The sequence below is a fragment of the Sebastes fasciatus genome, chromosome 2 (assembly GCF_043250625.1).
Source record: "Sebastes fasciatus isolate fSebFas1 chromosome 2, fSebFas1.pri, whole genome shotgun sequence".
Lineage (NCBI taxonomy): Eukaryota > Metazoa > Chordata > Actinopteri > Perciformes > Sebastidae > Sebastes > Sebastes fasciatus.
In genome coordinates this window covers 26285667-26310476 of record NC_133796.1, presented here as the reverse complement: position 1 = coordinate 26310476, position 24810 = coordinate 26285667, and the positions used below count along the sequence as shown (strand labels likewise).

The following is a 24810-nucleotide window of genomic DNA, read 5'->3' as shown; positions in this document are numbered from 1 at the left end:
CCAGATTTATTTACACCCCAAATTAAATATATGAACAGCATCCCAAGTTTATTTACAACCCACATATCCATCCGCAGTTAAAAAGTAGATATAAACAAACCCTTAACGCAACCCTTATCACAACTCTTCCTCATCCATATACCTCCCAAAAATATATTTTTTGTATAGCTTTTTAAATTGATTTATATTTGTGCTCCGCTTCAACCCATCACCTAACCCATTCCACAAATCCACCCCACAGACTGAAAAACACATACTCTTCTTTGTTGTACGAACACAATGCTTTTTAAAATTCAATTTTCCTCTTAAATTATAACCCCCCTCCCTGTCACAAAACATTTTTTGAATATTGCCCGGAAGTGAATTATGTCTTGCTTTGAACATAATTATTGCGGTTTTAAATTTGACCAAATCCATGAATTTCAATGCATGTGACTTTAAATACAGTGTGTTTGTGTGTTCCCTATATCCCACATTATTTACTATCCTGATTGCTCTCTTTTTTTTGTAGTATGCATAATGGTTGTAAGTTGCTTTTATAAGTGTTACCCCAAACTTCCACACAGTTATTCAGATATGGTGATACAAGTGTTATTATGAGTAATGTACAAGGTTCTGACTTTTTCTGTAAAAATTATGATTATAATTTTGATTTGTTTTGCACAATTTAAGACTATACAACATAACAAAAGAAATAAATGAATAATATAAAGTGCAGGAAGAGGCAAAAAAACCACTGGGCTTATCTGAAGCCTCCACCTAGAGACAAGATTAATATAAAAAAATAATATGACTACATAATAGTGATAACAAACAATTAGGACAAGATATATATAATAACAATAACAATACAGTAAATATATAAAAAAAGACAAATGTGTGTGTGATGCGTGGAAGTGTATGGTTAGTGTTTGTGAGGAGGATATTGTTTAAATATCTATAAAGAGTTCTGGGCAATGAAACAACATTGTAAGTGGGAAAAAATAAAAAAAACATAAAAACAGATACATGGAGAACATGGGGAAAAGCAATTACAGAACAGCAATTAAATGACCCTTTAAGCGACTTTTGAAACATTTGACAGATGAACAGTTTTTTGATAGATGTGAAAAGCTACTCCATAATTTGGCCAATAGCTCGTAATTTTAATTAACTATCTAATTTGACTTAAATCTGAAAATGAAATTACCATTGTGTGGACGATCTGTTGAAATAATATATACATATATATACAGTAGTGTTGTCACATTAACCAAACCCCACACCATATCATCCTCCTCCTGTTTACCACTTAGGGTTAGTTATCAGTGTCATGTTGCCTGTGAAGCAGCCCAGAAGAGATAAGCGCACGGAGTGACGTCATGGAGGTGGGAGCTGCTTCTGAACGGCCAACTGGCTGCAGCTTCACTGACTTCACTGTTCACTGAGAGGAGCTGCTGAGAGACTGTCAAACACAACAGAGCCAACATGGCGGATTGGGGTGAGAAACTAAGTTAGGGAGAAGAACAGCTATTATCTACATCATTTACTTTGTCAACAGTCTCAGATTTTACTCCCGTGTGTTGTCTAAACTCACTGGTTAGATGTTAGACGGTGGATTAATGTAATACATGTCTAATGGTGTCGTTGTTTCCCAGACGCTGAGAGCTTCGAGCCGGAGGAGGAGAATAAAAAGGCGGCAGTGATGGTGGACAAGTGGGAAGGAGAGGACGACGACGATGATGTTAAGGTACGTTAAAACACACTGGGGTTGATTTAAAGACAAGCCTCCGTGTGTCGGGGTTAAGCGAACAGTCACCATGCTGCCTGTCACTCCGAACCACGGAGCTAGCTTCGTGCTAGCTGACGAGCTAACTCATGTGGCTCCATCTGGCAGCCTGTAGTAACGCCACTCTAGCTAGCTTAGCTGATGCTAACGCTGACGTGAACAACACAGTGCATGTTAACCTGACAGTTAACGGTTGTTGGGTTAAACTTAATTTCTGGACGCTCATAATGTTTGTTTTTTGGAAGCTAATAATTAGCATCCTGTATTAACTCCACTTTAGCTTATCTTAGCTTAGCTTAGCATAGCTTAGCGAGCTAATGCTAACGTTAGCCACCTACTCGGTTTTCAACTGACGTAACGTTACCGTTACCACAGTGATTGTTACCATGACAGTTAACGGTTTCTGGGTTAAACTTAATTTCTGGACGCTAATGATGTTTGTTTTTTATGTGGGAGCTAACAATTAACGATGTAGTTCTTGGGATTAGTCGGGCTAAATGTGGATAACGTAGCTTGAAGCTAACCCCTCTCCGGGGCTAACTAGCTGCACATATCATCTGGCGTCTGAAAAATGAGCTTTAATGTCGGGTAACCTTGACTACAGCGTCGTTAGGTGGGTTTTGGAGTAGTGTGGATAATATGTGGTTTAACGGGTTTCTCTTGATTGTACCCAACGTTCGTTGTATTAAATGATTTATAGGAGATTAACATCCCTCAGTTTGAGTTAACATGAGGCGGCCTTAGCTTTGCTAACCAACTTTAGCTGCAATGAGATGCAATCATGATCTGGGTTGATGACTCAACTCCAGCCGAGCAGCAGCAAGAGGAGGCCTGGACGTTTCCTAAAGGTAGGAGTAGGGTGATCTGCTGTCACTGAGGTTATTATTAGATGATTGTTGACATGGTTGCTGTCCAGAAACCTCGGATTATTGATCCAGAGGAAAGTGCTGGTATAGAGGCCTCTTCAATTGTTCAGTTTTCTGTCACATATGGTGCCCTAAACTAAAGAAACTGATGATTTCATGTCCTCCATAGTACAAGCTGTGGTCTTATTCAGCAAACTGGTTCAAACCAGGGTCAAAAATACAGTCATTTGTAAATTGATTGTATTCAGAAATTTGTATTTACAACAAATACATCAGGTCGCTTGTCAAAGTTCATTGAGTAATGTGTGTATTTATATGTAAGGAATAGTTATTCAAGTTACAGTTTGTGGCATATTGAATTGTGCAGATAAGAGTAGTGTGTGGGAAAGACCTTTTAGTGATTGAATGAAGGTAAAAGATAGGATTTAAATGATTTTCATAGATTACGTGGATATTTTAGAAGTTCAATACACAATTGCTACTTTAACTTGGCTGTTGCATCAGTCACCATGACTAGCAGCACTTTCTTCCGGCAGTTTCAAGAAGGGCTGGTATGGTAATTAACTCAATATTAACATTTAGATTTTCCTATCACAATATGGAAGATGTACGCCAAATCCAATAAAAAAAAATACTGATGTTTTAAGCCAGTGATTCCCAAACTGTGTACGTGGGCTCCGCTCTGGTGGTACACAAGAGCCTCGCTAAAGACCTAATGATTGGGATGCACCGATCCAACTTTTTCAGTCCCTATAACGATACCTGGGCTTTGAGTATTGCCCGATACCAAGTACCGATCCAATTCCAATAAATTAGCTGTATGCCTCACTCTGTGGAAGTGACTGGGATCACTATTTCATGTGTAAGAAAAACATCAGGCTTGAATTAAACATTGCTTTCCTAACTTTGTAAAACAAAATGTAAATACATAGATATAAATGTCCTGAATTGTAATTTATTAAAATAATGGTATGCGATTCCAGATCGGTCCATTGGTAGTGATACCCGATCCATCTATTTGAGTCTGTATCGGTGCAATCCTACCTAACAATTGCACTCCAGCTGGCCCATGTCCTTAACTTAAAACCAAAAAAATTTCTTAATTTTATTACAGACAATAGTTATTTATTACATGGACACATCACACAGGGCTCCAGACTAACTAACTAATCGGTTGCACTGGTGTGCCTAACTTTTTCGTTTCGGTGCACCAGGACAAAATTTAGGTTTACCCAAATTTTTCACCGCACCTTTTGGTGCCGTAATAATATATTTTAAGCGTTTTGTCATTTCCCATAGGCCTACACTAGTGATGTCATGATACCAGACATTTAGGAGTCCCAAATTCCATGATTCCCTACCAATTTGATACCACGGTATAAAACAAAAGTAAAACTATAAACCCCATGTACTTCAACATCCTCTTTTATTACTGTTTGCATACTGTTTTTTTTTTAGGGAAGTTAAACAGGTCTCAATTCCCTCTCTATTATCTATTTTCTATTGCTCTGAAAACAACTGGATTTATTGAAGTTAGGCATCTTACCCGTGACCGGGGAGACATGTGGTTGAGCGGTGCTCCTCCGGTTATGCCGGTCTGGACTGGACTGGGGACAGGTGTAACAGGCACTGCAGCCTTTTTCTTGATGAAAAAGCAATCACTAGTTCTCTTTATTTTGAATTACTGGTAGGTTTTATGGTTGTGATGTTGCTCGAGGAGGTGCAGGCTACACAAAGACAGACCTGTCAGGCGCATCAGTGCAGCCAATGAAAATATTTAGTCGCACTCCACAGATTTTTGGTCGGATATGCAAATCCAGAATTTGGTTGGATGTGACATCTGACACAGCATGAACTAATAATGTTAGAGTTAGATAAATGCTGTTTATTGGCGAGGTGGCTCTTTCATTGTTGGTATCTGCAGTGGGAAGTGGTACTTGGGAAATATGGTTTGCTACATGGTCTGAAAAATTTGGGAACCTCTGTTCTAAGCAATGAACCATGTTTCCTTGTTAAGTATTACATGAGACCAGATTCTTTAAATGTGTCAAACAATAACTTTAATTTTGTGAGTTTTCAATTACAGCTTGCTCCGATTCATTCATTTGGCAACACAAATTGTAGAGCAATATGATTACAATCTGATTTCACTGAAATTTGATAAATGAGGATATTGAATAATGGCCCACCCCCGTCATCGAGGTCTTTATTGGTTCTGGATGGACCTGGACTTATCCAACTTTGCATACTTTTCTTGCCTTAATGCCTATGGACTGTACCTGTTGCATTGATTTAGGCTGTTAACCTGTCTGAACGCGTAATCATACAATGCTGGAATTAATAGGACAGCATGTGTTTTTGTATACAGATAAGTATGTGTTTGTAAAATTAGGAATGTTTATGTAGTTTTTTGCCATTTATCTGATTTGTAGTATGTGTTTGTGTTTAACAGGGTACCCGTGGGGTCTTAAAAGTACTAAAAAAACACTGAATTTAATATTCTCAAAATAAGGTCTAAAGAATTGAGTTATTTCCTTTAGTAGGGTTGAATAAATACAGCGCTGCATTATTTGCTCAGGCTAAAGAGAATACGCGTGAATGATTGTCCATGGCATGCGAGAGTTTGCTGTGAGTCAAGTTTGATAACCTGCAGCCTTAGCAAATAAACTGGTGATAATGGCACAGTATCCGCTGCCTTACAGAACAATGCAACGTAACTGCTAACTTCATGCTGTGTCTCATCAGTTACTTTCCACATTGGTAACTAAGTACATTTACTCAAGTACATTTGAGGTACTTGTGACATTACTTTACTTGAATATTTCTGTTTTCTGCTACTTTATACTTCTACTCCTACTTCTCAGAGGCAAATATTGTAAGTTTTACTCCACTACATTTAGTTACTTTGCAGATTCAGATTAACAATACAAAACATAGTCAATAAATAAATTGTATTATATTAATAAGGCTGTATTGGTCCCAGGGGAAATTCACAAGCTACCCACCAGTATGTAAAGTAATATATAAGATAAAGATAAATTAAAATTAGCTCCACATTTACCAGCTGCAACATTAACACAATGAACACATGAATACGTCAATACTTATAATAATATAATATATTAGCCTATGTAATAAAACGTTGTTTTCTGGTTGTATTATAATCTCAAAACACTCCAAAAGGCGTATTAAAATCACTACAATTGAGATCGGCCACCGGATTTTTGTTTTGTATCTTGTCATCTTTTTAGCTACTTAGGAGTTTGCAAAAGCTAGAGTGGATTGCTGCACTATCTGATCCTAATCTACTGCATGCAATGCACGTTATCTTTTTACATGAGTAGCTTCAGTCAAATAGAAGCTTTTGTGACTAAAAGGTGCTAAGTGAGGTCATGGAGAGAGGTTGAGGCTCTTTATGTGACAAATACACATAAAGCTTTTTCATTTTATGTTATTAGATTACACACACACACACCTTACAATGCTATTGTGTATTTAATATGAATGTATTATAGTAACATGTTTTATTAAATTTAAGTTCTTGGTACATAATTCTTTTCTAGGGCTTAAAATCAATACAGATTTTCCATTATATCCTTCATACTTTTGTTAGTAAAGTCGCAAAGATGGCATTAAATTTAATTCCAAGGGGTATTAAAAAGGTCTTAAAAAGTCTTAAATTTCACTTGGAGAACGCCGGGGTACCCTGTTTAAGTTATGAACTGTTTGTGTGTTATATTTGAATAACTCAAATGTTAATATAACATTTTACGCAGTTTGCCTTCGTATCTTGCTCAATAAAATGGCAGCTATCTCACCTTTTTTATTGACAGGACAACTGGGATGATGAGGATGAAGTTGAAGCGAAAAAGGCCCAGATGAAAAAGGGTATGCATTTAATTTCTGCCTGTTTCACAAGAACATTATACATTGTATGTTAATAAGTGGCAAAGTTGTCTGCTTTTATTGCAAATTCACGTGTTACTTCATTATTTAAATTTTTAGATGCAAAGGTTTCTGACAAGAAAAAGCTGAGTGAGAAGATCAAAGAGAAAGAAAACCGGTTAAAGAAAAAACAACAGGAGCAGCTGAAGAAAGAGGAAGAGGATGTGAGTTTATTTTTACTTTTTTTTTTTACCCCTCATGGCTTTTATTTATCCTTTATTTAACCAGAAAGGTCCCATTTAGATACAATATCTCTTCTGAGAGCGCCTTTAACTTATGTACTGTGATGTATCTCACAGTGAAGTGTAATATTGGAGCGTTGTACAGTTACAAGAGGGATTTAAATCAAATCCTTCACATTTGATTGGACCGCTAAAAAGTTAAGAGGGCTGTTAAGACAATGGGGAGCTATAAAGAACTGTTGGCGCCACACACACACACACACACACACACACACACACACACTCTCTTACCTTGCTCACCTGTTTTTTGATCTGGTGGAGGACGAGGGAGAGATGAAAGAGAAACTTTTGCGATTTTCAAACGGCTCTGTGGTACTGCAGCGTGGGCAGTACATACAGATGAACGGCGCCTGAAGCCCCCCCGCTCACCCGACGGCGAAAGTCCGCCGGTCGTGTCGCATCATCATCATCTGGTGGTCTTTTGCTGTTTATCTGCATGTACTGCCGCCCTGCAGTGACACAGAGCCGGTTGAAAATCAGCAAAGTTTCCCTTGAATGACCTAGACCCCTCTCACATTGTTTTGGAAATGAAAACAATGTTTTTGCCCACTGATATCCAAACACACATCTCTTCCTGTCTCTCCATATTGCTCTGCTAGCTATTACGATCCACAAACAGTCATGGGCAGTTTTATAAATACTCTGATACTGATTTATTGACAATTTGGCATATAACAAGAGATAAATGAACATTTAACACAGTGACACAGGATTAAAACTGGGAAATTTTATTTATTTGTTATTAATTAGTTTTATATAATTCACAAACTGTTGTCCTCTCTGTCATCTCCTAATGTTTTAATTTTGACTTTTGGACATCTGTTATTACAGGAAGAACTCACTCATGAAGAACAACAAGCAGAGAAGCTAAGAGTGCAGAAATTACAGGAAGATGCAGACTTGGAGCTAGCAAACGATGCTTTTGGTAAGACATGATCACACATAAAAAAATCTAATATTAGTCTATATATATATATAAGTATGGCTTTACATCTGTGACTCTTCATGCCCCTTTAAACAGACCTCAAACTGTCTTTTTTTTTATTTCAGGTGTCAGCAGCACTTCAAACAGTGTCACTGGGATTGACGCTATGTGTCCATCTTCCAAAGAAGACTTCACAGAGTTTGAAAAATTGTTGAAAGAAAAGATATCCCAGTTTGAAAAATCTGATCATTATTCAAGTTTCTTGGATTCATTGTTTCGGGAACTCTGTATTTCATGTAAGTCTTTATATGTATTTTTACACTTGTTCACTATAATCACCAAGTAATTGCAAGTACCTTGCATTTCAATCAAAGCCGGTTTAACCAACAACTATTTTTTTCTCCCTCTTACAGTGGAAGTAGAGGACTTGAAGAAAGTCACTAATTCCCTGACAGCCCTACTTTGTGAAAAACAGAAACAAGAAAAAGTGAGTGACTGCATGCTTGTATTTTCTCCTATTAATTCTGAGCTGTAGTTTATGTTCAGAAGGGGGTGCTGTTTACCTAGCACATTCACCTGATGTGTCATAGTAGCTCATAGTAGAAATCAACTGTGGTATGCCCAGTCTTGTAGTTTGTTCTTAAACTATGGGCAGAAATGATGTCACTAGAAACTGAATTTGAATAATTTTGATTTTGATTTGCTCAACATGAATAATTGCATTAAAAAACGGCATCTGAATAGCATAATTTGAAATTAAATGTATTAGTTTGGAACTGAATTACAATAATCTTGAAACTGAATATAATATCAAATTGAATTTCCTCTGAAACTGTATTTGATCCTCACTAAATTTGAATTCACTTCTTATAATTCAATTTCAGTTTACTGAGACACAAATCTGGTCGTCGAGGAAGAGCAATCGAGTGCAGATTCACAGAAGTACTGGTTCATGTAGCATACGTTGTGATAGTAGTCTCATTTGGGGTCTGATAAACAGTAAATTCAACAAATTCAGTGCCTCACTATTTTCCAAGCTACTGTAGCTGTCATATTTCACAGAGATGGACCTCCCTTTCTGACAGTCTGGATTCAGGATTTAATCAATAAACAAACTATCAAAATGTATGCTACATGGACTAGTAGTTCTGTGAATCTGCACTCGATTGCTCTTCCTCGACGACCGGATTTGTGTCTCAGTAAACTGAAAGTGAAATGTGAGAACTGAATGTGGAATAATTGAGGGTTGAATCATCAGTGAGGATCAAATACAGTTTCAAGTTTATTGGAATTCAGATTCAGTTTTTCAATGCTATTATCCAAGATAAACAATACAAACTCAAATTGTGATTAAAGTTAAATTTCTTTTAATGCAATTATTCAAGTTGAGCGATTAAGAATCAAATATAAATAATTCAAATTCAGTTTCTGACACATATTTCTTCCCAAACATTAATTTGGTTTCTATACTGAATCTTAACAAGTAATATTTGTTCATTCAAGTGTAACATGTAACATGCCAGTTTCCCGGCTAAATCAATTTATGATTTTGTTTTGTTGCCTAGATGAACCAGAGAATTTGATATGTGTAGTCCTATATAAAGTACATCTTTTAAAGTGAATTTTATTTGCCTTTACAGCAAAACAAAGGAAAGAAGAAGAAGAAAGGGGTCGTACCTGGAGGCGGATTGAAAGCACAGCTGAGAGATGACCTTGACTATGCAGAGTTTGATGGTGGCTACGCCCAAGACTATGAGGACTTCATGTGACACTGGCCCCATCACCACTGCCCTTTCCCCCTCCCAGCCCTCAGAAATGCAGCTGTACCTTCTCATGCTGTCCAGTGCCATCCTGGAAAATCTGAACTGTGTTTTGCCCCCTTCATTTTGCTTCAATGACCAGAGGGACTATACCAGGGAGCATCCAGTCTCACCAACTCTTTATGTTCATACATATGGAATTGCCTTTTCTCTGTCATTCAGCCTCGACTCACACATCATGCATTCTGTTGGGTGACCCAGCTTCAATGGAGAACACATTGTAACTGCTGTTGTCTGAGTTTTGCAGGGCTCATTTTTTATTAAACGTTGCTCCTGTTAAAATGGCAGATACAGTATTGCAGTTATAAGTAACAGTGACATAGAAACACAAGGTTCTATGCAAATTCTTTAACCAGAATGTCATGTATATATTATTGGTCTTGCTTACCTGTGAATGGTTCTCTTACAGGAAAGTATATAGTATCTATAACTTTGGTTGCCAAATTCAGAACAATTATTCATTACATTATTCATCATTATCTCTGGAAAGGTTTCGTTGTGGGTGATTTTGAGACTGACGCAACATGTAAGTAGTAGTTGTAATTTTACAGAGAGCACATGACATTCACTGTGAGGTAAAAGGGATAGACAAGTGTAATACATGTGACTTTAAAACCTCACAGCCATTCTCTTGATACATCTCTGGAATATCCTTGAAAATATGGAGCAAAGAGTACTTATAGGTATTTTTTGTGCATGACAAAAAAAAGTAATTTACTAATTTGATTTCTACTAATGCAGAAAGAGTATGGATCAGGCAAGTGGATTAACTTGCTCTGACTGGTCTCCTAATCATTGCTTCTGCAGGCTTGTATCAAGTGTGATGAGGAGCGGGGGCTTATGGGCTTCACCCCACCATGTCTTCATATGGGCTACAGTTAGTTGAAAGGGGCGTATTTCTCCTTTTTCTTTTCAAGCAATCGACCAGTTTCAATATTACATGGACAATTGGTTACTCACAATGTGGAAGATACAGCATCTGCAGTGTTTTATAAGCATCTAATTTAATAAATCACTGGTCAAAAGGATAAGTTGTGTTTCTGTTCTTGTTTACAACAGTGATGAAAGAAACTAACACTGCACCCTGATTACTAATTTTTAAGGCATGTGTAATAAATACTCTATTTACAGTTTCAAGTAAATATTCACCACAGTACAGGGTAAAACAAAACCAATGCAAAAATATTCCTTGCGAAGAAGCTGCAAAAAATAAGCCTAACTTTGTTAACATTCACTTAATTTGAAAGAAAAGTCAATATAACATTTATGTATCAAAACACAATGTTAACCTTATCCACTCCTCTCCATTGCAGATGTACAGCCTTCACCTTCAGTGTTGTCGTTTAGCTCGTGGTCTTTGCGCGCCGTCCTGCGGGATCTCTGGTGCTACGTCTACGGCTGCTGCGGGGTGCGTTGGCCCTCTGCCGGCGTCGGTTCTGTCTGCCTTCTCCTCTCACCACGCTTGTTACTGTTTGTTGACCTTGAGTATTCTGCAGGGCCTGGAAGACACTCTGGCGTGTCACCTCACGATCTCCACAGGTGAACGTCAGCGCTACGCCCTCGTTGCTCTTCATGACACGAGATGTACCATCAGAACTGCCATCGAAGCAGCGTCCAAGTGCAATCTCTTTGGCTGCGCGGGGATCTTGGTCTGTCACCGTATAAATCCCGTAGTTGTGGCCCAGGGGGTCGAGAGGTGCTAGCATGGTGAACTCATTGGTGTCATTGTTGACGGCTAGGGGCAGATGGTTGACCAGATACTCCTGAAGCATTTGGTTGACCTGATCTCTCTTACAGCTTCCTTGTGGAATCACCTTCACCAGGGTACGATCTACACGTTGCTGATCATACAGCATCCCGCTGCACTTGAACTCCAGGCACACAGCTGAAATAGTTGCCTGATCCATGTCACGGATGCTGCGAGTGTCTCGGAGGCCGTACAGCTGGCCTTGCGTCTTCGGATGGGTGCCACCCATGTTGCGGGACCGCACATTGAGCTCATGTGGGCTGATGAGTTTGACTTTGACGTAGCAGGCCCGGTATTCCAAGGGCTTGGGCCACCAGCTCAGGTAGTCCTCTGTCCAGCTCATTGGGTCGTCTTCATTGAACGGCACTGTGTTGTAATCGTAGCGGTCTCCTTCTACTCTTGAGAAGCGGAAGTGTGCCGCACTGAACGAGGCCTCCTCGCATTCTCTCAAGTTCTCAAATGCGTACACTGGTCCGTTGCTTTCCTCGGCTGTGTTGGGAGTTGGTTTTGCCACATTGATGCTGAATGCAGTCGCCTTCACTTTGGGGTCTTCATGGTCAGTCCGCCTGTAGTTCAGCTTACCCAGGAAAGGCTGGGGCACTCCAATGAGGTTGGGATTGAGTTTGGGAGCAGAAGAGACTGCCTCCAGCTCCTCTCCTCCAAGGTTGGCCATGACATAGGCAGAGTAGGCATCAGCTTTTTGTTCATCGCAGAAGGCGGGAAGACATGCGCCATTAGAGCCAGTGATGACACTATCAAAACGGCCCCAGGCACGTGGGTTAGTGGAGTAGCCAGCTGTGGGCTCCATGTTTATAAGACTCACAACAACTCCCTCCACCTGCTCACTGGGCATGAAGCGATCACTGCGGAAGGCCCTCACTTTCACATAACACCTGCGGTTCTCTGGGACGTCCAGGTTAAAAAGACGTCTCTCTCTGATCTCCATGTTACCAATCAGAAAAGTTCGCTCCTCTCTTTTGCCTCTTCTTTTCTTCTCCATCTGCAGACTTCCTTCCTCCTCCCACAGCCCGGTCTCAGGGTTCAGTGACCACAGCTTCATGGTGTCGAGGTGCTCGGACATCTTCACCTGGGCAGAATCCAGGAACACCTTCACTTCACCTGCGTTCAGGGGTTCATTGTTTTCTTCACCCCTAAAGTCAACGGAGAACATCCCATAGGTTCTCAGCGGCAGGGTATCTCCTTCATCTCCTACAAAGTTGAGATCACTTTGAGCTGCAGCAGCTGTGGAGACGTTTCTGGGGTCGAGGAACGTTACGCTAGCGCTTACGTTACCGGTGAAGACTTCTCCTTTTTCCGTATAGAAGGCATTGGGAGGAATCTGGATTTGAACCATCGCCTCCTGGCCCTCCACCTCCCCGAGCTCCAGAGTGTTGGTTTCTGTAGAGCTGATGGTCACAGGAGCTTTCTTTCTAAGAAGTTTGATCTCATAATAAACAGCCCCTCCTCTGGTGTTAAATGGAAGTACCTTTGTGGTGTTGATAAATTTCTGCATGTTGTCCACAAAAGTCAGGACTAACCTCTCTGTGTCTGGAGGAACCTGGATGGAGAATGTACCTTTGTAGCCTGTGCGGCTGATTCGGACTCCATTCATAAAGACATGGCCAAACCTCATTGGCTCACCATTGTCTGCAGCAATGGCCCTACCGTGCACAATGGCCTTGGTGTCCACACATTTCTGGCAGCCGCACTCAGTCACCGCCATGGTGGGCAGTTGGTAGCCCTGGCATGTTAGCTGCCTCTCTTCCATCTTTTTGACTCCGCAGCAGTAAGACACTTTGTCTTTGCACCTGATGCCATTGTCCAGCTGTCCACTACATGTCCTTGAGGGGCACTTGCCCACATCGTAGTAGATGGAGTCTGTGCTGTTTTGGTAGCAGTCATGTGGAAGACGGATGAGGTGGGATTCAGGCTTGGGATTACATGAATGCTCACCTCTACCTGTGTAAGAGATGTAGCAATCAAAATGTTGATTCAGTTTGATCATACTGCCATCTTTCTGATGTAAAATACAGTATGAACCCCATTGATAGTACTCTATTCAATATTCACAAATTTATCAATTTATTGACATCATACCTAGGACTTTGAGTGTAGCTGGTTTGGTCTTAATAGCCCCAGAGGGACCACTTGCTGTGCAGTAGTACTCCCCAGTCTGTTCAGGATGCAGATGTTTTAGGACCAAGGTGCTCTCAGACTGCTTTTCCAGGAGGCTGTTGTTATGAAACCTGTTGGTTCACACAGAAGAAAAGAGAAGCAAAGTCATTGAATATACCATATTATTCAGACATTAGATGCATCTATGTGATTCATTAACATTTATGGACTGTAATTTCACTATTACAAGTCCTACCATTGGAACTTGTCTGGTTGTGGTGTTCCTGCCACTTTGCAGCAGAAGGCAGCAGTTTGTCCCTCCCTCCTGACCTTGCTCTCAGGGCTGCTCAACACGTGAAGCTTCTCTGACAAATCACAGTTGGAGGTAAAGTAACACGTTAACTATTTGCTTCCTTACATGCTTAACAAAGCTTAACAAAAATTTTTTGGTGAACTGCAATCAAATATTTTGGTGTAAATCCGCTGTACCTATTCTTTTCATCTGGACGGTGAGGACAGAGGTACGTTCAGCACTATGGGGCACAACAACGCTGAGGGTGGTGTGGCCCTGCAGGCTGACTGTCACGGTGGTGTTGCCATCGGGGCAGATACCAGGGATGCGGAAATGCCCGTTGTGGTCAGTAAGGGTGAGGAGTTTGCCAGAGCGAAGGATGGTAGCCCCTTCAGCAGTGAGACCCCCAGCACCACGAACAGAACCCAACAGGATGTGTTCTTCACACATACATGCATCACACTCGGCATTCATCTTCCCCATCACACAATGCAGGGAGCAATCTGAAGAGTAGAATAAACCAAGGTTAGTCATTCTGTGAATAATAATATTAATAATACAAGAGAAGGGTCTGTCTGACTAATGATTTATGCCTGTGGCATCTGCGAGGGTTGTGAGTGTCCATACGGCCAAAGTGATATCACACCATCAGATAAAGCCCTTCAAATGCATATCCAACTTTTCCTAACTACGTGGACGTGGATGGGCGGAGAAAAAAAACAACTTTGAGCTGTGAGAAGGTCTGTTTGCCACGAGAAGAAGCCCACACCTAGTATAAAAGTTCTAAACGTTTCATCGTCACAATTCCACGTCAGCTCATGTTCGTGAGGTCGTTCTTGCAGAAAGCATAACAGAAGCTTAAACCAGGGATAGCTCACCTGGTTGTGGGCACTCAGGTCCATCGCATGCCTTCCCTTCCACTTTAGATCCACTGCAAGGCATAGAGCGAGATTGGCAGATTCTGGAGCGCAGTTGGACCCCCACCTGTTCACAGAGGGCAGGGCATGGACTCCAGTCTGACCACGGACCCCAGTTACCCTGAATGTTCACACCATCTGTTGGAAAAGTGCAAATAATGACCTGAAAAGAAGGACCTCTCTTATTTGCTGGTGTATCAAACCAACTTTTGGTTACTGAATGAATATTAAAGGTGTTCCGAGACTGAACCTTTGGGACAGAGGAAACGGACTGCGTAGTTGGAGCAGTTGCGTTCAGGACCCTGCTCCTCATTGAGGCACCAGAAGCCAACAGTGGGGTCTGCATGGACCGTCTCCCCAGTTTCACGGGCTGGGACCCATTCAGTGGTTCTGGCTTCGATTGCCCGGGGAGTCTCACACACTCGGGCACGGTAGTAGAAGCGAATGGCCTCCAGCTGCTCATAGTCTCCACGGCCCCCAGGGTGATCAACATTGAACCATGTGGTCCACTCGTCTGGACAGAGTACAAAAACCTTTTAGGAATGCGACTCAAACCACCAGAAAAAAAGGCCTTATTATAGTTATGGCTATATATTTGATTAAATTTGGAATAAAAGTTACCATCAGAGTGGTACGCAGCAGGGGATGACTCTTTGTCGTCTCTTCTCCATGATCCTGCAAGAGACAAATCCAAATGTGACACATTTCTTTGCTGTAGCTCACAGGATTTTTGTACCGTCTACCAAATTAATATCTGACAATGCACTTTTGTTGTCACTTCTCCAAAGTAACTGAGTTGTATTTATCTCAAACATAAAATCAAACCATTAAATATCTAAAATCATGTTAATCTTGAGTGTAATGTTTCTGTATCTGAGTGTTCGGCTTGTGACAACTTTTAAAGGAGCAGTGTGTAGGATTTGGCGGCATCTAGTGGTGAGGTTGCAGATTGCAACTAACTGAAACTTCTCCCGTGTGCCAAGCATGTAGGAGAACTACTTTTGGCTGACGCAAAAACGCGAATCGCGTGGCAAACTCCGTGAAGAAGACCTGCTCCACATGTGGATGTAAACGGCTCATGCTAAAGTAGTGAAAACACAATTCCTATTTTCAGGTGATTATACACTAAAGAAAACATACTTATTAATATTATAGTAAATTTCTGCCAATAGATCCCCTAAATGCTACACACTGGCCCTTTAAGTAGTGACATATTGTCTTCCAGAGAGACACTTTAGGGGGAATACATTATTCTTTGTAGTTGTATCTGTAAAATCTGCAAACTATACTTCAGTTGTACCTAACTAACACAGACGGTCAGTTTTGAACGTAAAGGTTGAGCAGTCAGTCTGTATTCTAGAAAAATACAGTAGGGTGTAACATTGATTTAGAAAACATGACTTCCCAGAAACAGTCTGAGTGTACAAATAGGAATATACCTTCAGCTGCAGGTCAATGTTTGTAGGAAAGACAACTAAATCACACATTAACATTACATTTTCCTTTGACTGTACATTGTCTGTTTTATCAGCATGCCGCTCATCCTTGTATTGCAATGCAACTATCTGTGTTTTGATATGTATACATTTGCAAGTGTCCCCATCTGTTATTTAAAATGTGTGTATACGTTTGTAGGAAGGGTGCTGTGTTTTACTGTATGTGCCAATAACAAGACTGCATATCGGTGATTGACCCACCTTGAGATGTAACAACAGCGGCTGTGGTGATTCCCAGGATGAGAAGAAGAAGTGGCCTCACCGACATTCTCACACGCTGCCGGTACGTCTGACCCTTGAACTTTCACCTCTCCTAATGTGGGTTTCACCCCAGGAACTCTAAAGAAGGTAGAGTCCAGCAGCAGAGCCTCACTGGTGACGGTACAAAATGGTGAAACAAAACAAAAAATGTTCAATGTTGCATTTCATTTTTCTTTAAGTAACACAACGCATACCTTACATACCTGTAGATATGAGTCAATTAGACTTAAAAAACGACTTTCATAACTTGTGTTTAACTTCACAAAAGTGAATAGTTCACAACAAAAATGTTTCTTTAAGGATAGATTCCATCATCGTTGTCTATTTGGGTGAAAAAACACGGCCGGACAGAAACCCCCCACTCAGATTACACATCTGTGTTAGCCATCACCATTTGTCACTGGATACTCAAACATTTCTGCATCCACTGACGAAATAATCCAAACACCCACGCACACAAGGTTTGCATTTGTACAGAAAAAAATTACTGGCATAATTCTAAATGACTAATTTGTCACCTTTGCTTTTAAATTAAAAGAACACAAAGGATATTGATAAAATGATTAGGATTGGGCTGCCTGGATTACATGCAATAGATGAGAGTGCAGTAGTTACAATAACAGCTGTTAACAGACATGCTACCAATCTGAGGTAAAGACTGATGTATTTTACATAATAATTCACATTACATTACTATTTACTTATTTCAAATGTAAACCACTAAATCAAAGGACTTTTCTGATTACATTTATACATAATAAATTGCATGATTTGGGAGTTGCTTTTAGATTGTGCTATTCCTCCGCCTATATCATTTAAAGTACATGGTTAGCAGACTGATATGAACACATGGACTGATTTCATAATCTGTTTCTTTCTTACCTTTTTGTTGAATGCACTGAACTCCTGGCTTTAGATTATTGAATAGGAATGTCCTTCTTTACTCTTTCCCTCTTTTTTCTTTCTTTATATTTCTCTCACACATCTCTCTCCTCCTCTGTTTTTCGCTCTGGTTCAACTCATTCCCTTCACAGTCTCTTTTATACCTCTCTGCCTCCAGCACCCCTCCTTCCTCTCTCTGCAGTGTGCCACAGTGTCTTTTGATTGCACTGTTATCTTTATAATTTATCACAATCATTGCACAACCATGACGCCCAACGGTTACTAGATTGTTGTTGCGTTGTATCAAAGCAGGGCCGTCAGGGGGTCTGAGTAACAAATGCTAGTGTTAATAGATCTGATACATCTTCAATCACACAGAGGTAATTTGACACTGATTTATGCCACCAACACCACACAACCAAAGAAAACTCACTTAGTGTTACTATCGGCTATCTAAGTGAACTAAATCTGAGTAAACCTTCACAAGGTGGTGAAACTAATGTTATCATCTTTGACTAATACTATACTATGACTTTTTTTAATGAAATTTTTTGGCATACTATACTATGACTGTTTCATGAAATCTTTCAACATACTATACTATGACTTTTTTCATAAAATTTTTCTACATTTTAAACTGACTTTTTTTCATGAAATTATTCTACATTTTAAACTATGACTTTTTTTCATGAAATTATTCGGCATACTATACTATGACTTCTTTCATGAAATTTTTCAACATACAACTATGACTTTTTTCATGAACTTCTTTGACATACTATAGTATCACTTTTTTTTCATAAAATATTTCAACATACTATACTATAACATTTTTCAACATACTATACTATGACTTTTTTTCATGAAATTTTTTGACATACTATACTGTGATAATGATAATATAATGAGAAAGTTTGTGACCCGGCAGCCATGTTGAGATCAGTTGAAGAAATACCAGGCAGCACACACAGATAAACAGTACACTATAAGATGTTTCTGAAAACATTTGAGGAGAAAGAAATAGGCATTACAGTAACCGAATATTGATTAATATTTGATCAGCGCTGCCTAGTTTGACCGTTTGATCGGAGTTTGCGAGTGATTGACAGCTGCCTCCGTTGAATGAACGGCCAATAGGAACGCTCTCTCTCTCTGAAATGACCTGTGATTGGCCAAAGTCTCCCGTCACAGATTTTTTAAAGCCTGTAAACAGAGCCATGAGGAGGAGCAGAAGTCTAGTTTTCTCTCAGAACACTTGAATTACAACATGCTGAAAGGTTATTATGGAATTTTTGCCCAATGATGCCAAAAACATTCTGCCTATTGAAGCATTAAGGGACAGTATTTGGGGGCATTTATTATTAGAAATGGATTATAGTATTCATAACTATGTTTTTATTAATGTATAATAACCTGAAACTAAGAATCATTGCCTTTTCATTAGTTTAGAGTGAGCCTTTCATATCTACAGGGAGCGGGTACAAGGCAAAGAAGACCTAACAAAGGAAGACTATAACCCGGTCCGACACCAGTGAGGGGACAAATGACTGGTGTCTGCAGCAAAGGTTACATAAAGTACATTATGCTTGTAGTGCATGTTGACATGAAGACGGTGTTCACCTCAGGGGAAAAACAATTCTGTTCAACAAGCACAAGCTTACATCATGTTCACCTTCCACCAATTACTGTTGACTCAGCAGAGTTGGTGTGCTCTGGTGTACACATAAATACTCACCACAAATATTTTTTCAGTGCAGGAGTGTAAGAACTGATGGTAAAACACTGACTTATACTGCTGTATTCATATTACTTGTCTGGAAGGCATGCAAACACAAATGTTTTCATTAACATGGTCACGTGAGTTCGGTAGACTGATATCTTAATTGTACAGAAGTGTTTATCATTATTATTAATTGTGAAACTCATCAACATTGCTAATATTAATATAGATTAACATCCATCTACTAGTTTACATTGCATAAAATGCAGATGTCAGGTTCTTTATCACTTCCAGAGAGGACAGCAGCTTTCTGCAGCGGCATATATTTCTAAAATTTACAAGCCGTTTAGTGAGGACAACTTCATGGCACATTTTAGCTCCTCAAACACCTTGATGTAGACGGGCAGAGGTGGTGGGTGATGATGTCAGGATAGGAAAGTGAGAGAGGTGAGAGATTGGACACTCAAACACAAAATTTGGTCGCGGAGCAACAGAAGAGGACACAGCCTACTTTCTAACAGCCTACACTGTCTATAACTGGATTCCAGACAGGTAAATCACGTTGGGCAAAGTCCGTGGAATTACATCAAATAAAACAGATTTTGATGAAAGTGATTTTTATTCATTTCCTTTTTTGGTATGCTTTAAACAAGCTGCACTATGTCATGACGACATGTCATGTCATCAGGCTAGTATTCATAGTAAATACTTACTTTACAGTAAATATTTTATACGGTAAATGGAAAGACGTTTCAGTAGTTTGCTTAGTTTCACCATTTGTTTCATTTTAATCCTTCATCGGACATTCATCTACAGCAGTGTTATGCAGTGATGGAAAGTAACTACATAGACAACATAGTCAAGTTCTGAATAATTTCTGTTTCTAAATACTTCTACTCCACTATAAATATTGTACCATTACAATTATCTAACAGCTAGTAACTTTTTAGATTAAGATATTACATATAAAACATGATCATCATATATAATATGTTGCATTATCATAGATATTACCCAAAAAGTTATAAAGTAGGTAGTAGTTGTAGTAGTACTAGAAGTAACTATCTGACCTTCTACAATATTTTAATGTTGCTACTAGGGCTGTCAATAGATTAAAATATTTAATCATGATTAATCGCATGATTGTCCATAGTTAACTGCAAATAATCACCTATTTTTTATCTGTTCAAAATGTAACTTAAGTAAAAGATCTGAGTACTTCTTTCACCACTGCATTCAACTGAAGATTATCAGTAATTGTTAATAGGGTTAAATCTGACAAGTTGCTGTATTCAGTATATGATGAATGAGGCTATCTCAGCTATCTCAGTCTAATCTTAACAACAATCTGTCAGTGTTGATGCAGCACTTGAGAGATTTTTCTCATGGGGCTCTCTGTGATCCGAACCAATTTCATCCTCGATGGGAAAACCTCTCCTGGTAATAGAAGTGGTCCGTTTTCATCAGAGATGTAATTCTTGTACACTGAAAAATGAAGTCCTTCCCCACAAGTCAAACGTGTTGACTTCTAAATGTCTTGGCAATTTCCTCGAATCTGAAGGACTCGGCCCCCCCCCTGAACTTCCTTAAAGGAAGTAGATCGGTTTCTCTCTCCCTCTGTGTGAGGCCGGGCCCCTAATGACAGAAGCAGAAGTTGTTCTGCATACTTTCACTGGTAGAGTCATTAAAGGGACCAACAGCAACCCCCCAGTGCTCTCTGCCTAACCTCTGTCTCCTCTCTGTCCGTCAGCTATACAAGAGTCTTCTCTGTTCAACCAGCAGTCACCAACACACTGAGTGGCCTTCCTGCTCTCCAGGTTAAAGGTTCACATTCTTTCAAGTCTATCTTAAAACAATACATTACATTGAAAAGAGTTATTAGTTGCACAAAATCCACAGTTCTTGTTCTGTGTAAAAATACATTGTAAAGTTCAGCTGAAGCTGATATGAGGCGTCAGCAGTTGGACAAATCAAATGATCATCTTCCAAAGTTTGGTGTTATTCTTTTCCTACTCAAAAGACTCAAAATAATATTAGCCTCAACTAAACTTTTGAATATATTTGTGCAAAGAATGACGACTGTGGATTTTGTCTCCCATCTCCTTCTGGGAAGGGATCACACCAGAGAGGAGGAATGATTACAGCAACCAAAAACTCTTTCAATGTACATGTGAGTATTATATTAAGATAAGAATTGAGGGAATGTCGGGCAGCAACTAATTATTAATTTCTTTATCGATTAATGCTGCAATTAGTTTCTAATTGTTTAATCTGTAAAATGTCAGAGAATATTGCAAATGCCGGTATAATTTTCCAAAGCCTGGTGACATCTTAAAATGGTTTGTTTTGTCCGACTGACGGTCAAAAACTCAAATATATTTGATTTACAATGATATTAAACAGAAAAGCAGCAAATCCTCACATTGGAGAAGCTGGAATAAGTGGAAGTTTGCTGTTTTTGCTTGCTGAATAACTTAAACGATTACTCCGTTAGCAAAATGGTTGCTGATTAATTTTTCTGTCGAATGATTAATTTATTAATCAACTAATCATTTCAGATCTACACAATGCTTACATATCCTTTAACTTATAGAGATACAACATTTTCACTTGACAACACATTTTGTGTTTTCTTATAATTTGTGTTTGAAGCGTAATATCAAACATCATGTACTAACAGAGTGTGCTCTGGATCAAACTAACACTTAAGTTTCAGAACATAGCCGGACAAACGATTTGGTTGGGATTTAAACATCTTATTATCAGACGGGGACGCATTACTCACAGTCACAGCCATAAAATAAAATTGCTTGTGTCTGCGTCTCAATGGAGGAAATGTTACTGGAGATTAAAGATGGGACACTAGGTGTCTGGGAGAGAGGTGCTAATTTAAAGTATGAGTAGGGAAACCACAGAGGAAGTCTGCAACACAAACAGACTGTTCTCTGACATCTGATGATTAAAATGTTACAGGTTAAACGCTGGATTTTATTGACGTTATGGTTGCACAACTGCAGCTAAACATGCTCGTCTGAAGGCTGAAGGGATTTGAATTTATCACCATAGATGCCTGTGCAAGCCTTTTACATCAAACATATATTTAGATTTGCTTGGCATTAGTAACCTTTAACAAGTTAGTACAACTAATTTTAGGTCGTGGGTAAAAGTTAAAGCATAAGGACAACTTCTTCTAGGACAACAAGACACTGACAGCAGATTTAATACAGTCTCTTCTCACTTGGGATACATCACTAACAAGCATTTCTGATTCTTACAAACAGTCCCTTTAAATAACAAAATAAAAAGAAATTAAAAATGTATTCTTAAACGTACAATAACTGATTGTTTGGCCATTTGGAATCATCAACTTTTAAGTGAATTTAGCGAACAGTGACTTATTTACACATCCAGCAGTTACGGCACAACATTACCATTCATTTACAGTCATGTTTGTGTTCATACGGTGTATGTAGGTCCACTATTAACTCTCTTTTAACTCTGTTTTTGCTCTCTACCAACTCCTGAGGGAAATATCTGTCTCTCTAGCTGCTAAATGATCCACTATGTTCACCAGCTAGTTGCTAACTGTATGAAGTTACTTGTGCAGGAAATAATAAAGATGATAAACCACAATGATCATGAAATCTTCACTAACGACAAACTTGTGGTCGTGTTTTGGGATGGAGAAAGCAGGTTTACCTTACTCATGACTGATTTGGCATTTGTGCAAAAAATGAAACTACACTGGAACACATTATCATTATACCAAACATGACCAGAGTGCAGACTTCTTTCCAATTACACAGTGGTTAACATGGCTACGGGCAGAGAAGGAGAGGACATGTGTTTTTCTGCTGACACATTATGGAGAGCCCATGTAAAGGTTGTAGCTCAGTAAAGCATGAAGACATGCAGAATTAAGGGCTAGATTAGAAACATGTGCGTCTGACCTGGAAGACGGATGACATGAGCTCAACAAGGTCGTCCATTTTCCTCCTGGACCATGGTTTGGAGCCCTTTGGACATCCCAGCACTACAGGTCTGGAGAAGGAGGAGGAGGAGGAGGAGGAGGAGATTTGACTTAGTGGAGGAAAAGCAGACAATTCTCTCTCAAAAGACCTTCTGTCTTCACTTTAATTTAAGCCTAAACTCTCTTTACTTTTACTCTCTTTATATAAAAAATGCATTAAATCACATCCCAGTTCCTTGTCTGCAAAACAAATCAACAAATCTTAGGTAACATTTGTAAACTGAAAACTGATCTGTTGAACAAATTTCACAAATTCCACTTCCTCCCCCACAGCCACTGCTCTACAAATAACACAGTGATGCTTCAGCTGCTTGTTTTACTCTCTTCTACAGTATGTTTTTGTATTGTAATGTTTCTGTTTCAGTTTGAACTCGACACTCAAAAAAAGGACAGGGAGTAATAAAACGAGGTTTACTCGATTCAAGGCAGAAGTCCGCAACATGGTAGGCAGTCAGCAGAGGCAAACAGATCCATAAAGTGAGCAGGAGAGATGAGACAACAGACTGACAAACAGAGGACAAGCGTTAGCGGGCACGTGTATCTACTGAATGGGCTGATGGGTAATGAGGAGCCGGTGTACAGGCAGGTAGAGATCATGTGACTGAGGACTACTACCGGACAGGAAGGGAATTACAGCACAGATAAAGGAGCTCTTAAATCTGTAATTGTGTGTATCGTGTTTTTATTCCTACTGTCAGTGTTGTTATGTGGTGTTTGTATGTTTTGTTATTTAAATTAACTGACTATTTTCCACCTTCGTGGACAATGACGTTGTACTCTATTCTAGCTATAGTGGGCAGAAAAATTCTCAACATGTTTTCTTTTTTTTTTTTACATCGTCCTGCTGTTATAATAATAATAATAATAAAAAACAAATTTATCTTAAATACTTGCTAGCGCATCGGATCTCTGCCCGAAAATAGACCCCAGCAAAATGCACCATTTATTTACTCTTGTTTATTCTCTAACAACTGCAGTGCTCAGCCGTTTTAGGAAAATAGCCTTTTTAAAAAATAAATAAAAGAATATATTTTTGATCTGTTTTTAGGAGTTGTACATCCTCAGTGGGAACAAATGGGTCAAGAGTCACAAACAGGCTGAGGAAGCTATACCAAACTATTTGTTGGTTTTAAGGTCTGTTGCTCACTTTAAGTGCAATTTGTGTTTTTCTTAATATACATGTAACATTACCTGTGATTATATGTGGGGTATTTGTTTCACTGGCAGTATCATGCGACTATCATGTGACCAGAGCTTTTACTTCTTTGATTGTCTCTGTGCAGAAACTTTACTTACTAAGATGTGCCAATAAATTGCACTTAAAGGGAGCTGTGTGCGGACCTTCTTTTACCTTTTTCATTGCTGTCTTCTGCTGGTCCAGCACTGGCCTACTATGGTTTTGGATGTGCACGACCACTTTACATTGGTTTTGGTCTTTTCATTGGATTTGTTGACAATAACAAAAACATAGAATATCATTCAGACGTTTCCTTTAAATATATTTTCCTGTTCTCTTTATTGCTCACAATTGTTACGTAATGCTTAATGCAAAATCCTCTCGAAATATCTTTGGCATGAATGAAGACAAATGTTCAAGAGCACTGGATGTACAGAGGATAAAATTCATGTGGAATAACAATAGGAAGACTCACAGACTTTGATCCAGATCATGAAGCATTTATGTGAAGGTAATCAGTTATTCGTGCTTTCGGTCCCACGATAAAAGACAGGAAACTCAACAGCTGGAAGAAACAAGATCATGAGTTTTCATGAATCCTTTTAAA

General features: G+C 39.3%; 2 protein-coding genes across 6 annotated transcripts; one reads left to right on the top strand and one right to left on the bottom strand.

Annotated features, from left to right (window-relative positions):
- The first annotated feature begins 1330 nt into the window (after positions 1-1330).
- eif3jb (eukaryotic translation initiation factor 3, subunit Jb) lies at positions 1331-10597 on the top strand. Of its 2 annotated transcripts, XM_074616085.1 has the most exons (8): positions 1331-1480; positions 1638-1729; positions 6468-6522; positions 6640-6743; positions 7653-7746; positions 7872-8042; positions 8160-8233; positions 9387-10597. In XM_074616085.1, the coding sequence occupies exons 1-8, from the start codon at positions 1468-1470 to the stop codon at positions 9513-9515; spliced, it is 732 nt and encodes a 243-aa protein (XP_074472186.1). In that variant the 5' UTR covers positions 1331-1467; the 3' UTR covers positions 9516-10597. The 2 variants fall into 2 exon arrangements, with proteins under 2 accessions (XP_074472186.1, XP_074472195.1); XM_074616094.1 differs by lacking the exons at positions 1331-1480; positions 1638-1729 and adding an exon at positions 2492-2616.
- Positions 9806-24810, bottom strand: cilp (cartilage intermediate layer protein, nucleotide pyrophosphohydrolase). Of its 4 annotated transcripts, XM_074616051.1 has the most exons (10): positions 24679-24810; positions 22947-23037; positions 16335-16505; positions 15259-15312; positions 14888-15151; positions 14599-14775; positions 13918-14223; positions 13685-13793; positions 13411-13559; positions 9806-13272 (listed from the first exon to the last, which is right to left on the bottom strand). In XM_074616051.1, exons 3-10 carry the CDS (start codon positions 16399-16401, stop codon positions 10910-10912), a joined length of 3489 nt encoding a protein of 1162 aa, XP_074472152.1. In that variant the 5' UTR covers positions 16402-16505; positions 22947-23037; positions 24679-24810; the 3' UTR covers positions 9806-10909. The 4 variants fall into 4 exon arrangements, with proteins under 4 accessions (XP_074472152.1, XP_074472168.1, XP_074472175.1 ...); XM_074616067.1 differs by lacking the exons at positions 22947-23037; positions 24679-24810 and adding an exon at positions 17277-17405 and having other exon boundaries at positions 15273-15312; XM_074616074.1 differs by lacking the exons at positions 15259-15312; positions 22947-23037; positions 24679-24810 and adding an exon at positions 17277-17405 and having other exon boundaries at positions 16301-16505.